Raw genomic sequence first — 18,182 nt, forward strand, 5'->3', positions numbered from 1 at the left:
TCCAAATGCTTCCACTTAGCCAACAATTGCAAGAACTCAAACTAAAATCATACCAAATACCACTAATCAACCTAGAGCTACCAAAATCACAAATTCACAAAAGCAAAGAGTTTTCTTACCTTCTTCAATGGTGTTTGGGGGCACAAACCACCAATATCCCAACCTTAGATACCACCTAATCAATCAAAACACCAAAATTCACTCAAAACCAAAGCCTAAATTTTCAAATTTCTTAGGGCAGAAAACTGGGCAGGAAATTTCAAGAATCTTACCACAATACTTAGCTAGAAATAACGGGCTTGTCGAGAGTTTCGCGTAGCCACCGACAGTACGTGAATCGGAACTCTGTAGCTCAAGTTATGACCAATTGAAGAGAGGAGTGAATAGTGTTTCTTCTCCTTCCTCTCTCTCAATTCCCAGCTGTGTGTGTTTATATTTTTGTGATGAATGAAGCTGAAATGAGTTCATTAGTGAACTTATATATGTTGGGTTTGGGCCCAACTTGGACCCGGTCCAATCTGTTAGCATTTTTTGTCTGTTTAGCCCAATTTTGGGCCAAACCTTTAAAATTAGTGCCCGATTTTTAATTTTAATTATTTTCCTAAGTTTTTCTATATTTTTTGCTGCTCTTACACAGTATCGGACAGATTTAAGCTGGTACTACCAGTTAATTTATCGGTTCGGGATTTTACGCAATATTTCGCAGAAAATTACATTTTCTAACTCAGAAAAATCTGCTGAGTCCAAAAATCATATTTAAAATTTCTAATTAACATTCTAAATTTTTTAAGAATCTATTTTGGGCAATTTAATTATTTAATTAAACGGTTAATTAGTCGCGGTTCTTACAGAATCAACATAGCTCCTAACCTTAACCAAGGAGAATTAGTTGATCATGTTCTTTAGAAAAACCCTTGAAAAACAAAAACTGCCGAAAGAGAAAAGATCCCTAAAGTGTCTGACTTCTCTCCTTAAATACTAATCTTAATGAAATTCAAATTCAAAACTTAAATAGAACCAAAATTAAAATAGAATCAAATCTAACTAATTAATGATTGCCTCCAGCAAAGCTTTCAATCTTATCTTCTTGCAAATCCTTAATAAATGCTTGTGATTAGTGGGCTTGAGTTGAGCCTTAAATTGTCCACATAAATGATGAGAAATTGGAGATTTAGTGGCTTGAATTGAGACTCTGGGAGATGACATTAATCCCACGTTGTACGTGAAGGGTTCACGCGCAACGTGAAGCCAAATCTTGATTCAAATTGCTCCCTGGATAGCCCACGTTGTACGTGAACAAATCCACATTGTATTGGTCTTGAAATCCTTTCATTGCTGCTTCTGTTTAGCCCCTGGCATTGTACGTGAAAAATCTCACGTACTATGTGAACTGGGTGTCGTGCGTATGCATACTTCATGTGTACGCATGATGGCTCAAACTCTTCTTGTAGTGTGTACGCATGGGTCATGCGTACCCATGATAGCCATGTCCTATGTAAAAGCCTTCACATCACACGTTTAGTCTTCTACATACCATGTTGAAATCGGGGATCATGCATACGCACAGGTCATGCGTACACATAAATGAGCAAATTCCACCTATTGTGCGTACGCATGGGTCATGGGTATGCACGGCTTTCATTTTGGCGTTGTACGCCAATTCTTCCAGGTTGTACATTGAGGGACTCAGTGCCCCTGGGAGTGCGCTATAATTTGGCATGGAACGTGAGCAAGGTCACGTTGTACGTGAAGTTTTCTATTCAATTCAGGGGGATTTCTGTTTGTATCCATAGAGCTTTTGTTTTGCTCCTCCATTCTTGCTCTTCTTGCTCAAAGTGGTTCCTTGCCTCCTTTTCTCTTTGATCATTGTCAATTCTCTTCCGAATTTCCTGAAATCAATGAATACATACTAACTCAAAGTATTGCTCAATCAAGCATGAAAACATTGTTTAAGTTGCAATAATTCTTAGTTTATTGAATGGAATTCTAAGAGAAAAATACTAAAGATGCACATGCATCAATCATCATCATCATCATCATCATCATCATCATCATCATCATCATCATCATCATATAGTGGGTTTTATGCTATTTACTTAGGCCTTTTTTCTGATAAAAGGGAGCCCGTGAAAATAAAAAAAAAAACAACAGCCATCTATTTCGGCCCAAGTCCACAATGCAGAGTTGAAAAGGCAGCGCAATAGAGATAGTCTGTATACACTTGCCACTCCCTTTTCGACTACCTGTCTTTATCCACAATCTTCATCACCCAAAGAAGTCTGCTTTCGACGCTTTGCCTCCCACTAAGAAGTTTTGTGGACTCTCCCTAATACCATTCCATAACTCCACCATCTATGATTGATCAGGTAACCCATGCCGCTTCACTCGCCTAATATCTCGTATTTTTTGTGGTCTTCTTGTCTCCATGTCCATTTCATATAGAATTGAAATAACAAAACCCTACACCACGTCTAATGGCTCCTTCTTAGTTTTGTTTTCATCAACAAAAGTCATTTTTAGTTGCATGTTTGCTATTGTATTCTTTCATTTTTTATGCATTAAGTAAACCCTAGTTGCACTGTTTTAAAAATGAAATGGGATGTCTGCTTTATTCTTTGTGTTATGCTTTTAGTAATCCCAAATTTCATTGTTTGAAAAAATGAAATGGCAGCTCTCCTTCCTTATTTTTGTTACACTTTCAGTAGACCCCGAATTCTATTTTCATGTTTGTTTGTATTAGGCACACATGTTTTCCTCTAGAGGTAGGCGACCAGCAACAAGTGGTCAACATGACCACCAACAAGATTGTATGTGTTTTTTAAAGCTGATAATCAGGCCAAGCTCCTTCAAACTGGTAAGCTACAACCCCAAACCCTAATCCACCTTACAAAACTATTTTGGTATGACTTGCTAAGCTCCTTTACAAAAAAAATTAGGTTTTTCTACAATGCTCAATGTCTTACCCACAGTTTTATGCTGTTGAAGAGTCCTTCTGATCACTCTAGATGTACTATCGAACCGAAACCCCTACATCAACCTAGTTATCCTTGATGGAAGGGGTGTCCATATTCAGTGCTATTGGATGTTACAAGAAGATGGAAACATCGCATTGACGTGAGGTTGGTTACAGTTCTACCAAATGTACCAAATCACCCAAGACTCCATTCTCTTTTGTAAACACAAAGGAAACTCCAATTTTCAGGTCTGTATCTTCGATTTTGGTACTCGAAAATAGCTACCAGCTCTGCTAGTTTGAAAGGCAACCCTCTAAAACTAGAGGCAAGTTCAAGGGTACCAAATGTATCAACAATCATTCATCCGAGAAGGCTAAAGCCATTGCTGCAAAATTCAACACCAAATGTCCCTTCTTTGTGATGAACCTTACTGGACCCATATTGTGCTAGCACTTGTTGGTAAGCCAAACTAACTCCAACTTCTTTTTTTAATACTAATTTTACATGTTGTATACCTACACTAAATTATACTCAGATATGTGCCTTCTGCTTTAATATCTATCTGTTAATATTTTGTTCTTATATTGTAATCAGCCAAACATGCGGCACCTAAGCCATTTCACTTGTCAGAAGCACCCAATCCAACTTGCACATGGCCACATTGAGGTTGCAAGATGCAACATCAGATACACTGGCAAAAGAGACAGTAGCTTTAGGATAATTTCTGGAGAGTGGGTAGAGTTTGCTCACTTGTGCAACTTCAAGCCCGAACGTGTTGGAGTGTTGAGGTTGTCAGCCGTGAACTGGTAACAATCCTTGTGGTCCAAACCTTCTAGACAGCTGGAAGATAATGAATATCTACATCTTTTTCGTACTTTGTAAGACTTACAATATGTAGGTTATACTGTTATTTAACTTTGACATTGTTATTGATACACTACATTAAGTATTTTGAAAAACTATCTCACTAGTTGCAGGTGGCTTATTTCCAACAGCCTAAATTACTAAGAAAATATGCTTTATAAAACTTACCAGCATAATGTGGTTCATCTTTTGTTCCCTTCTTCTACGATTACACTAGATACATGCGATTGTGTTTTATCTATTTACATTATTATCTAACATGACTACTATATATCGCCCACATATTAACATTAATTTTTCATTACATAAAATGGTTGCCACATTCTACACAACCAAATTTAGACATGATTTCCATAGAATAAATGTATATTTTGTTTTTGTCATAGCACAAATGTATATTTGCACATTTTGTTTGCAAATCTAATTTTTTTTTCTAACACTATCCAAATTTCATTTAACAACAACTACTTACCCTTCCAAAATGGCCTAGCAAATTAGGCTATAGCAACTATATTTTCTTTTTGGTACATGTAAACAAATATTTTTTGTTTACCTCCCTTGCAAAAAATCGACCACATTTGTCAATAATGAGTTTTTGTTTACCTCTCTTGCAATAATGATTTGTCACCTTTGTCAACAATCTAATGCTTCATCATTAAGCTAATACAACTAGACTGCCATTGACCGGGTTGCAAATACTAAAAATTTTGGGATAAATTTCCCACACCCCATACCTCCTGTACGAATTGAAGCATAGCCACACATTTGGCATATTCGAACTTGGTTCTTTAAGGACCACATTCAACTTTTCCCACCAAAGACAAAGCTATGTTTTAAAATACTCATAATGTTTAATTTGTATCAATTTTATCTTCAATATTTTTAGAATTTTTTATTTAAATTATAAATATTATATTTACAAAAATGTATAAACAGTAGAGTATTTATCGAGATGCACAACATGTCATATTCCGGATACTGTGCTAAAAATCACATTAAAAGCACATTCTGGTACCCTATGGTCACCTTTTTTGTAAAAACCGTGACCATAGCTTTTTTTTTGTCACGATAAAAAACCGTGGCATAGACCCAAAATATTGTAGTGAGACTTAAATCACATCCTGAATGTACCTAGGATAAGAAACAAAAGCAAGAAATTAGTACTGATTACCCAAGATACGTTCTTAGAGGTTTTTTGGGCTCAGTACCCGAGATGCATTTGAGGACAATAAAAATGGGAGCAATCAACATGTTTGTTTTTCCTTAATATCGTTTTCAGTTTTGAAAAGTTTGAAAAGCATACAAGGCTCAACTAGAGAGTTACGTACGGCCAGAAAACATTAACAGGCTGAATGCAACATGTCATATTTTTGGGACATTAGACCTTGAGGTTAGTTTTTCTATCTCTTATTTTGAATAGTTAATTAGTTGATACGTTACGATATTTTAATTTATTTAGTTTTTAGTTGATACGTTATTATATGTTAAATTTAATTAGTCAAAAAATATGATAAAATAATGACATATTAGTTTATCTAATTTTAATTAATTAGTTGTCATGTTAACATATTTGAACTCAAGTAGTTAGATGATACATAAGACATGTGAGTTTAAGTTAGTTGAATTCTTTAGTTAGGTTGATTTAAGTTAAATAATTAGTTGATATGATTGCTTACTTGGATGAGATTTGTTGAAAGAGCATAAACTTTAGAATTTGATTAATTATATATTGATGAGTGCTAACACCGATTTAGAAATTTCACAAGTTTAAAAGTTCAAGATTTGTCGTAGCTCTAAACCGGAATTTAATGCTTTTCAAAGTTTAGTTAAAAGTATCACAAATTTAAAATAAATACTGAAGTTTAATCCCATATCATTCTCCCTAGGAATCACAATCGAGTCCTCAATTATTGGCTATGGGAAAAAAGAGATTGATTGCAAGTAACAAAATTTAAATGGCAATAATTTAAAGAAGCAAGCAATAACTAAATATCAAGAGAAATTAAGCTAAGGACAATTAAGATAATTAATTAGGAAATGAAAAGAAATTCAAATTCTAAAAAGATCTTGATAAGGATTGAGTGTTAAGGATCACTACCCTTGTCACTAACCACAACATGATAATTATGAAGAGCAAACTCAATTCGTCAACCTGTACAAATTGAGAAAAGTCAATTAGGTTTAATTAATCCTAATCTACAAGTCGTAACTAACTTACTAAGTGAATTAGTAAAATATTAGCGTTAGTAGAAATAAGATTAATTAATATCTCTAAATTATCAATCAACTTGGACATTAGTGATTCAAAGTCACCCAATTTCTCAAACCCAAGCCACGAATAGAAAATTTACTCTATAACTAAGTAAAGTATTTTATCAAATACTTGGTAAACATAAAAGAAAAACATCATAAATTGCATGAATTAATAAAATCTATAGCAACCCAATGCAAGAAAGCAATAATAACAACTCAATTAAGCAATAGTAAAACATCAAACATCAAATTGCATTAAGAGAAAATGAGAATTCAACAGTGGTTCATAAACTAAAAATAGCAAAATAGAGAAATCAACAAGAAATTCTAAGAAATTAGGGTAGCAAAAAAAGAAATTATAAACTAAAAACTATAATTAAAAAAACTAAAACCTAGAATTAGAAAGAAAATTCAAGAAAACCCTTGAATTCTAGAAAGAAGTTGGAGCTTCTCTCTCTAGAATTCAAGGTCTAAAACCCTAAAAAACTAAAAACTAAGATCAATCCTTGCTTCAAATACTTCAAAAATGAGTTGAACTGAGCCCAAAATGGGCTAGAAATCGCGAGTCACATGTCATTTTAAGTGAGGCACGAGACTGGAATGATGCGTACGCACACATGCTGCGTACGCACAAATTGGGAAAGATGCGTTCACATGGATCGTGCGTACTCATGATTGGTAGCTTTGCCCAACTTTATTTCTTCATAAATTCTCTACTTTTGCATATTTTCCTCCATCTTTCCAGCTCACGAGGGGCAAGGTCACTATCACACTCCAGGATGTGGCATATGATTTTGGTTTGCACATAGATGTGACCCAATTGGTAGGTACACTAGAAATTTTTAGCAATTTCATGGATACCCCACATGGCAGTGGATTAAGGACTTGTTCGATGATAGGCCTCCACCCCAACCAAAGGACAGGAAGCAGCATTTTGAGCTCAAGATGACTTAGCTCAGGAACATAGTAGGCCACATTTTTCCAGGGACAGATACAGCTACTCTCTAACAGTATGCCAGGTGTTACTTCCTTATGTTGATTGGGAGATTACGGATAAGTCAGCCAACCTTGCCTTCTCAGATGGTTGCCACTCCTGGAGGACTTCCATTTTTACAGACGGGTTGTCTTGGGGATCTTCATTGCTGTCGTACACCTACCATACGTTGTGCAGCATTTCCCAGCATGATAAGACGGCCATTGTCGGGTGCCTACCATTAGTGATATCGTGGATTTACCACCGATTCCTGTATTTCTGTCCACTGGCTATGATGTTGTCAGATTTCCTTGTGCTTCGAGGAAATTATTGTTTATTTTTGTTGTGTTTGTTACTATGTACAATATTGAGAACTGAATATAATTCCTGGATTATTAGGTTTGTGGGACTTGATAGCAGATGAGAGACCACCATCATGACAGAGGCCTACGATTGTGGCACAGGCTGGATGTTCTCAGGTTTGATGAGGTACGTTATGTGGAATCTTCCTATGATATACATGAATTACTCTTCTAGTACTAAATAGAGTATTGTGCGTGTTTTCAGTTCCGATGGACACCGTACGACAATCCCCAGCTGCAGTAGATGTCTCTTGGATTAGAAGTGTTGGAGAGATTCATACATGGAGAGTCGTGGTGCCATTAGTATGCTTTCACTTTGTAGAGTTCCATCATATGGATTGTAACATTCTAATTACCCTAAGCCTTATCTCATACCGTAAAGCAAAGGTTAACTAGAGGTTACGACAATCCTAAGACTCATACATAAATATATATAGAAGGAATAATAATTCTAGAAATTCGATGAAAGAATAAGCCCAAAAAAAGAGTTACAAAAGCGCAAAAGGTTCTCACAGGGCTACAAACTTAAGGTACAATATAAAGATATAAGATAACAAAATATGAGTGTGTATAAGAGGATATAATAGTAATAAGAAACTAGCCTCGGCCCGCGGAGTTTAGGCCGACTAGTGTTATACAAACATACTAAATTTTGAAAGTAAAACAGCTTATACAATATTTTCCTCAAAGTAAGCCTCTAAGGCATAGATAAATACAAAAGTGAGAGATCTACATAAAATAAACCAAATTACTTCCAAAACATGATAAAGGTCCTCCGCTCTATCACCATCAAGCAACTCACCGAGGTAGGTGTGACCTGCATCTAAAAATAACAACAAAGTATGGAATGAGAATCGGAGGTTCTCAGTATGGTAACAGTGACCAGTAATGTAAGATATAAGACCATGGAATGCCAGAAACAATCTTAGAGCTTTATATCCATCATAAGATTCAACTTAAAGCATACTAAAATTAAAACCATAGCTTTAAAACCTTTATAAAAAGGGGTAAACTAACTTAAGAGATTTCTAACTATCATTTCACCGCTGTCTCACAGCCTTCGCCAGCCTAACCGCCATGCGATCCCATCGCCACCGCCTTCTGATCCTCCTCAATCCCAGTAGAAAACACAAGTAATAGCAATGCCAGTAAAGCACGAGTATAAGCATGTATATCAAGTAATTCAGGAAGTAACTAAGCATGCTATACAATTAGGCAAACAATTCAAGTCGGCAAAGCAAGCAATCGGAGATGCACATGATGAATGCCTGTCCTATTGGCTGTGATATCACATTGTTGGTTCAACTGCCAACCTGACACACCTCCATGGAGATGTCGCCCTTCGGTCTCATAATGGGAACCCCCGAGATATCGTGCTCGGATCACAGTCCAGGATGTCAGTGCCTGCACACTATAGTGATTCCGAATGGATGCGAGCGGGATACTCTTGCCACGGACCTCACATCTCAACGTAAGCGGGACTAACCACCGCCCTTACGCTGCCGCTGCAACCTTGATAGGCGGGATCCAACTACCGTCCCTGCCAGGCGCATAGCGTCTCAACAATTTTAGTATAAAAACAATACATCAGTGGTTTTCAAAACCATTTCATTCAGTATATCAGTGATCCATCATTCCATTCCAAGTCCCAGACCCATCTCAACCACCATCAATTCATAATTTCCACAATTCAATGTCAATGATCATCAACCTAATACTCTGCCTTCTCACTCAACTAAATCTGTCCTCAGTATTCCAGAAACCTAAGTCTCTGTTTTCTAAACTTTTTACAAGAAAATATCTAATTAAATTTACCTAAATCATCTCCCATATTTTGACACCTAAAAACAAGCTAAAGGATCTTAGATAAGTGTCACTGAAGTTTACAAGCTTGCCGGGAAGGTAAAATAGGCAAAAACAAGAGTTTTATAAAAAAAAATAGGGCAATGTGTGTACGTATAGGGTTATGCGTACGCACGCACAAAAGGATTTTCAAGAAGTGTGTGTACGCATAGTAGTGTGTGTACGCACAGAAAGTAAAAGTTTTCATTTTAAACACGCGCACAGATACGTGGGATCGCCCTGAACAGATTGCCATTCCCAGCGTGTGCGCGCGCACAAGGTTGTGTGTGCACACAACTTGCAAAATTTTGTAGGTTGTGTGTGCGCACAGAGCGTGCTAGCGCTCCCAACAGTAGGCATCCCTCTGTGTGCTGGTGCGTACACACGTTTTCAAAAATACACAGGGTGTGCGTGCGTACACACAAGGCTGTGTGTACGCCCAAGTTAAAATACAGCCACTGCCCAGAGTGCGCGTACAGCAGTGTGCGTGCGCACACAAACCATAAATAAAAAATTCTGCAACAACACAGAATTTAGTTTTCTGACCCCAAATTCCAACGATCATATCTCTCTTTACAAAATTCAGATTTCTACATAATTTATACCGTTTTAAAGCTATTTGAATTATATTTATTTTGATATAAAATTCATTAAGTTTTGAAAACTGTAGCTCAAGATATGATCCGTTGAAGTTCATCAAAAATCCAATTTTACCAAAGACCACAAGGATCTCAACTTACCAAAATTTTCAATCAAAACCAAACCAAAACCACACCAACTTCAACTCACATTAGTTCTTACCATATGTATCACATTCCACCACTCATATCATCAAATTCTCATACCCAATTATCAATTATGTCGCCTTAACCCATTTCTCACATAACAAACTCATCAATCATCGTTCCATCACGACTAATCATGAGAAATCAACTTAAATTTCAACATCCAACATCATTTATCAACATCAATACCAACATCCATCAAAATAACTCAAAATCATAAAATCATCATACATCATCATTTAACAAATTCAACAACCAATTTAATCCAATCCTATCCTATGGTCACTAGGCTAAGTATCCAGAAATATTATATATTACATAGAGGAAACCGAAACCATACCTTGACCGATTCCCAATATGCACTAAATTACCAAATTGAGTACAAATCAAGCTTCCACAAGTTCTCAAGTCACCAAATCCACTTCCAAGCTATTCAAGTCACCAACATTCTCCATACAACACCAATTCAAGCTATATACACATAATTCATAACTAAGTCAACCTAGGGTTCATCAAAATCACAATTTTACAAGGGTTAAGAGTGAGCTTACCTTACCCACATTTGATTAGGACTAAACCCAATAATAATCAAGTGCTAGAGTGTACCTAAATCATCAAAATCACAAGAACCACTCATACACTATAGCCAAATTCGAATCTGTTATGGGAGGAAGAACTGGGCGAAAAATTGGAAGTTTCTTACCACATTGTTCAGATGAAATCGAAGAGCTCAACAAGAACTTCGCGCAGCAAATGACGGCATGCGAATCGGAGCTCCGGAGAGTGAGATATGGCTCCAAGAAGAAGAGGATGAATAGTGAAAGGAAACCTTGCTCTCTTCTCCGTCAATTCACGTTTCTGCTGCTGTATGGTGTTAAAAGTGGCTTAGTTTGCCACTTAATGGACTTATATAATATTGGGCTTTAGCCCGGTCCAACCCGTTAGCGTTTTTGGCCCGTTTGATCCAACTTTTGGCCAAACCTTTAAAATTAGTACCCGGTTTTCAACTTTAATTTATTTTCCTAAGGTTTTCTACTATTTTTATTATTCTTACATAGTACCAGACAAACTTAAGCCGGTACATTCGGTTAATTTACCGGTATGCATTTTTACACAATTTTCCGAAGAAAATTACATTTTCTAACTCAGAAAAATCTACTGAGTCCAAATATCATATTTATATTTTCTAATTAATATTCTAAAATTTTGAACCTAATTCGGAAAATTAAATTATTATTATTCAATCATTAATTAATTGGTTAATTAATTCACGGTTCTTACATAGATAAGGTCAAGCGACAGCAAGGTGGGCAGCAACATTGGCCAGAGGACCCGGACAATATAGACCATCTTTTTGTTCTGGACGACCTGGGGTGACGATGTGTGGTGGCCTGATCGATACTGTGATTGGTATGATATGTGGAGGGAACACGACCAGCAGCAACGGATGGTCACTATTGAGGGTGTCCCAGATCCTCGACCCACACAGGACTACTTGATTTGGTGGAAAAGAGCGTGTATTGTTGCATTTTCCTTTTGGAAATGATGCATTGGCTGATCTGAGGGTTACAGCCCCACCTACGGAGATTCCCCTGGCAGCCCTGAGTTAGACGGATGTGTTAGACCTTCCATGGGATGCTCCAAATCGCAGGCGATGGGCGAGGAGGCCCGTCAAAGATGATATCCGGAGGCCAGTCCAAAAGGTCCAAGATCAGCGAGGGAGACGTGCACTAGTGGATGTTCATTTGTTAGATGAGGAGGCAGAGTATGCACTCCAGGAGGAGGTCCATGAGTGCTCTCCAGTTATGACACAACAAGATATCCCATAACCACTTTCTTTGCTGGGCATAAGGCGAATATTGCGAGGGACTTCATGCCAGGTTCCTCATCAAGGAAATAGCAGCATGATCCATCCTCCTCAGTAGCACAGCAGGACGGCGACGACGATTTGTTAGAGCGAATTGACTTCGACATCAACACACCAAATCAGGTGTGTTTTGACGAGTTGTATGATCTTATGCGTGCACCGGTAGATATCATGGACGAACTCACCGATTGGTATCGTGGTAGAAGAGATTAGTTGGTCCATCAGGGAGCCTAGTCATCCATATCTTGGGTACCCATATATAGCTTGCCAACAAGACCCTACGAACCTAGGCCATCTACGACTCCTATCGTACAGTAGCAGACTCCACCACAGTAGGATTATACACAAAATTTTTTGACGTATGAGGCAGCATAGACTCCTCTAGTATATCTGCCGATACCACTTTTAGGACCATACCAGCCGACAGTGCTACCTTATTACCCGCCAGGTCTGCCATCTCATCCAAGTTATCAGTCAATCCCACCACTGGTGTATCAGTCATTTTCCCATCTGCCGACCCTACAGCAGACTCCTCCTACACAGCACCAAGCTGTCATTCATCCTCGCCCTAACCTCAGTGATAAACCACTATGTTATGGTAAATTTTGGGTTGAAATGAGTAAATTTTATCAATTTATCTTGCATTTATTCACTGAAATAGCATAGTTTTGTGAACTTCTCCTAATTGTGCTTAATGGTTAAAAACGTGCTTTTTAGCCTCTTAAATTGCTAAATTTAATTCACTTTTATTTCATTCGATGCCTTAATGTGTTTGTTGAGTGGTTGCAGGCCTAGAAGGCAAGGATGACATGAATAAGCGAAAAAAAAGCATGCAAAAGTGAAAAATTCATGAAGAAATGGAGTTTGGAGTTCCTCATGGTCATGCGTACACATGTCTTATGCATACACATGAATCCTAACTTGCGCGTACGCATCCTTTGCGCGTATGCATCTTTCGCATGAATTCCAATTTGCGCGTACGCATAAGTAGCGGCGCGTGATTTACTTAAAATGGCACGTGAGTCGCGATTTCAGGACTTTTTTGGGCCTAATCCAACTCATTTATGAGTATTTGATGCTGAATTCAAGAAGGATCAAGAGAGAGCAATTAGTATAGTTTTAGGCCATGTTCTAGGTTAGATTTTTAAAGAGAGAAGCTCTCTCTTCTCTTTAGAATTTAGGATTTTAGGTTTAGTTTTTTCCTTAGTATAGGTTTTAATTCTTGTTTTAGGATAGATTTGCTTACATTTCCTTATTTTATTGTCTTCATTTTTCTTGTCTTGCTTATTAGTTTCTCTAATTTTGATTTATGAACTCTCTTGTTAATTTTATTTTCTTTTAATGCAATTTGATGTTTTATGTTTTCTTGATGCTTGTTTGAGTTATTGTTATTATTTTCTTGAATTTGGTAGTTTTAAATTTTACTAATTTTTTCCATTTATGATACTTTGTATTTATGCACTTTAGGTGTTTGATAAAATGCTTGAATTAGTTTTAGCGTTGATTTTTGCATTCTTGGCTTGAAATTGAAAAACCAGGTGACATTGAATCATTAATGTCTAATTTGCATTAGTAATCTAGAGTTATTAGTTAATCTTGTCTCCATTGATTATAATCGTTTGCTAATTCAATTAGTAAATTGATTAGGACTTATGAATTAAGATCAACTATGCCTATTTGACTTTCTCCTAATGTTGGAGATGACGAAGTAGTATTACTCTTGATAATTGTTATATTATGATTAATAACAAAGATAAAAAACTTTAATTCTCAATCCTAACTAAGATGCCTTTTTAGCATTTATTAACTCAAAAAAAATTTAAACATAAGAATAAAATCAAAATTTATTGAAACATTAAAAATAAAATTAAAACAAATTAAATATTAGAAGTTCTTTTAAATATTAAAAACAAAAACTATACTTTATCCTAAAAATTATCATTTAATTTTAACCAATTTCATATTTTTACATTCACATACATTTTATTCCATATAATTATACAAATTTAATTTCATACCCTTTTTTTTCCTATTGTCCTCACTCAATGGATCAAAGTCGGATGACGATCCAGCGAATCATATTGATCCAGAAGTGTTCAACGGTTGAAATAGTGACGTTGACAGCATAGGGTTATGCAATTGATTATAAATGTTGTTAGGATTAACTATCAATATCAAAATTTGATCTCTAAAATCTATTTTTAAAATATATATTTAATATTTAATTCTTTTTATTTTATTTTTAAATCTTTCGAAAATTTATTTGTCGTTAATATTTTTTGAAAATTTTTTTTGTCAATAATCTAAACTTTTGAGTATCATTTTAATAGTTTACTCATGTAGTTATATTATTAAATTTTAAATCGTTAGTTTTCTCGTCACCAATTTAAATACTCACTTTAATCTCTTGGACTTAAATATCACACTTAAACTACATACATACTCGTACAAATATATAATTCCACTTCTATACTTACTTTCTTTACTTACTTTCTTTTTTTGTGCCAAGTATTCACGCAGGACGAAAAAAAGCATGAGATATATAACATGAAAAATAAACTATTGAACAATTATTGATCTAACAATCAAAGAATGAACACACAAAATGACAATGGAAAGAAAAGAAAAGAAAGGAAAAGAAAGGAAATAAATTGAGTAGATTTTTTTTTAGATGTGTTTGAATGAAAAGAAAATAAGAATGAAAAAAATGTTATAAAAAGACAATTTTATTTTATAATATAAAATATATTAAAAAAATGAAGGGTAATATTGGAAGTGATGAGAATTTTTTCTCTCTTTTCTTTTTAACATTAGAGAAAAAAAAATTGATGGGTCCTACCAATTTTTTTTATCCCTTTTCTTTTCTCTCTAATTTCTCTTCACAACCAAACAATCAAAAATAATCATTTTTCTTCCTCTTTTCTTTTCTCTCTTTTCTTTTTTTCTATTTTCTCCTCAAACAAACATAAACCCTAGTGCTATATATATAGGATATTATCTGTGAAACAGAAAAAGATTCATACAAGCTAAGGAATAAAGACAAAAGGAGATGAACATAAATGTTTCTTATTTTCTTTTAAAAAAGCACAGCAAATATTAATACATGAATTCTTTATTTTTTGAATATAAAAAATTAAACAAATTTCACACACAGCATTCAAATGCATCTTTATATATGATGCCCATTATTTCACAAAATGCTTCTTACTACTTGCAATTTTTATGGAAAGATTTCAATGAGAGATCTTAATCCCAAAGCTGATAAGTTTATCTTGTAGCTACTAAAACCAGCGGAAAAAATTAAGTTTGCCCATTCTTTTTCGTTTCTCTCTTTTCCGTTGACTTCTACCATCATGAACATATCAAAGAAAAGTTGGGTTTCAATTGATTCAATATCTTTATCACTCTTTTCATCACTCACTACCATATCAATGACAATAACTTTTCCTTTTCTTCCTTTGCTTCTTGTGATAATTGCTTCCTTGCATTTCTTCAGTATTTTGATACATTTTTCGTCATTCCAGTCATGCAATATATACTGCATTTCAGGCAACGTAAACATTATAACGAGTTAATAACTATTTGAATCACTACTTGCATATCATACAAGTATTACCCTAAAGAGTAATACAAGAAAAAATAGTATTTGTATTAAAAAAATTGTTACAAAAATTATTAACTTTATTATTAAATAATTTAAAGCTTGTTATAAAATTGGTTTTAACAAAAAAAAAAAAGAAAAATTGAATATTAGATCCCATGCTTAATGATGTTAGTTTTAATCCATCCTTATTGTATTCATTATCTGATTTTTAAACTCATATTGAATATTGAATGATTTGGCTCAACTTGTTCCTTGTTTTGATAAGTTTTTTCTTGATTGGAAGGGTTTTTTTTTAATTGATTTTTTAATCCGTGGTTTCAGAAAAAGCAATAATTTCCACTCTCTCTATTATAAATCATGGCAAATTAAAGTGGACGATGAGACATCACTAACCATAATTATTTTCTTTAAGGGCGGTCGAACGGACTAGTCTAATAATCCATTTAAATTTAGCTCGTTTAAGTTGACAAGTTAAATAGGTTAGTCTATTTAAATTTATTTTATTCGTGAGCCATAATTTTTTAATTCAGACTATTTATGATTAGTCAAATTGATTAAATAGATTAGTTTATTTATCTTTTTATTTTATTTTTTTTTAAATTTAACAAAAAATATCACTTTCAAATTTAAAGTACAAAAAATATGTATGTACTTTTTATTAACGAAGTGGTCGATTCTTCGTATCATAAAATTTATCGATAATAGAATCTGTGTCAAATTTTTTAGCAATTTCTTTTCAATATAATTAAAAGACAATTAGCAAGAAATTAACCTTTCATTTTGTTTATGAGTTATTTTTCACCATATTCATCGCTGAAAAAGATCTCTCAGTTGTAATAGTTGAAACAGAGATAATTAATACCAAATGAATCAAGAAGGACGCTCACAAGAAGAAAAAAAATCCACTTTATGGGATTTGAAAAATTTTATTTAATAAAAAAATATTAGTAATAATATCTTTTTAGATTTTTTTAATATTGTTACTTACTTTTTTAGATATTAGAAATCATTAATATTTAGGTTAGGTTGGACTTTTATTTATATTAGGCTAAATACTAAATAAATTTAAAAAAAAAATTAAATCATACTTAATAACTTATTACTATTAATCTTTTTTTTTATAAAAACGGTCCCGCTACGTTACCAACAGCATTTCTGCCAACTTCTACCAACTCTTATTTATAATTGTGTTTAATGGAAGTGTCTTCGTGGATGTGTCTAATAAAAATATTTTTTTTATGGCTGTGTTTAATAAAAGTGTCTTTATAGATATATTTTCTGGATGTGTCTCTTTATATATGTGTTTAAAATATAATAATTAATTATTGTTAGTAATAAGTTGGCAAATAATATGTTGATACCCTATACTTTTCCTTAAAAAAATTGGAGGACCGAGGCCTCGACTCGCCCGTATGTCCGTCTTTGATATTAGCATATTGCCATATTGGCTATATTTAACCTACAGGCTAACCCATTATTTTTTTTGAATTAATCGAATTTAACCCGTTTAATTAGCCTGAAATTTTAATGGACTTAATTTTAGAGGTAAAATTCAGATAAAACAAGTTGATCCAATTAATTTAACCCATTTTAACGACCCTAAATCTACTTACTATTAACCAGAATAAATAATGAGTTCATTAGCTTATATATGGTTTAAGAACACACATTAAAATTATTAATTCAAAGTTTTTACATAAAAGTTTATATATAAACTTTAAATTTCTAATATATTTATTAAATAAATAAAAAAATTTCTAAAAATAATATAACGTTATATATTTCTTTAATTAAATCATAAATAATTTAAAAATAATCTGACTATAATTTAGAGGTAACACGGTTTATTGATCATTGGAGAAAATTTTTTTAATATTGTGCTCAGAACAGTATTATTCCTAAAATTGACTCATTATGTTTATATATGTTATATCGCATTTTTTCAAATTTATTAAAATAACAAAATAGCAACGCTGTTTTTATTTTCATAATTTAAAAGAAAAATAAAAAACAAAACAACGCCGTTTTTTATTTTAATAATTTAAAAAATAATGAAAAAAAAAAGAAATGCCGTTCAGCATTGTCAAACTAAAAAAAATTCTAATAAAAACGTCAATGACGTTCTTTTTAAATTAATTAAAAAAATTCTTCAGACAAAACGCTAGTGGTTTTTAATTTTTATGACTTTTGAAAAGTAAAAGACTTTTCTCGTAACAGGATAAAACTCACGTGAAGTCTAAATAACATAGTAAGATTTTTTTTATTTAAATAAAAAAAATTCATTTACCAATTTAAATTGAAATATAAAAATTTATCAACTTTTATATTTAGTATTATTTTCATAGTTAATTAATACGAAAATAAATTTTAAAAAATACACACAGTTATAGCCAGCGAAAATAAAATAAATGCATTGTTCCATTTCCTCACACATTACTGCCAAAAATAAAACAACTATTTTTTTTCACATTTTCGTTATTGTTGAGAGCAAAAATGGATCGGTTTTAGCCCCAGACTAAAGCTATTATGCTATGTCGTTATCAATGAGACATGTATATGCTGTCTTTTATTAACTATGTTATTTAAATTTTATAATTTCCTAGTAGCTTAGATTTAAAAGCACCTATTTTAAAGGTTTTATATAGGCACAAATGTTAGTTTTATTTATTTTTAAAGTG

General features: G+C 33.6%; 1 protein-coding gene across 1 annotated transcript in view; it reads right to left on the reverse strand.

Moving 5' to 3' along the window:
* The window catches only part of LOC107629811 (probable O-methyltransferase 3), a 5,672-nt gene continuing 2,442 nt past the window's right edge, over positions 14,953 to 18,182 (reverse strand). Inside the window, exon 2 of the mRNA XM_016332703.2 lies at positions 14,953 to 15,438. Coding sequence (XP_016188189.1) covers positions 15,121 to 15,438 — 318 coding nt within the window. The 3' untranslated portion in view covers positions 14,953 to 15,120. The remainder of the gene's footprint in view (positions 15,439 to 18,182) is intronic.

This window comes from Arachis ipaensis, chromosome B03 (assembly GCF_000816755.2).
Source record: "Arachis ipaensis cultivar K30076 chromosome B03, Araip1.1, whole genome shotgun sequence".
In the NCBI taxonomy this organism is placed as follows: Eukaryota; Viridiplantae; Streptophyta; class Magnoliopsida; order Fabales; family Fabaceae; genus Arachis; species Arachis ipaensis.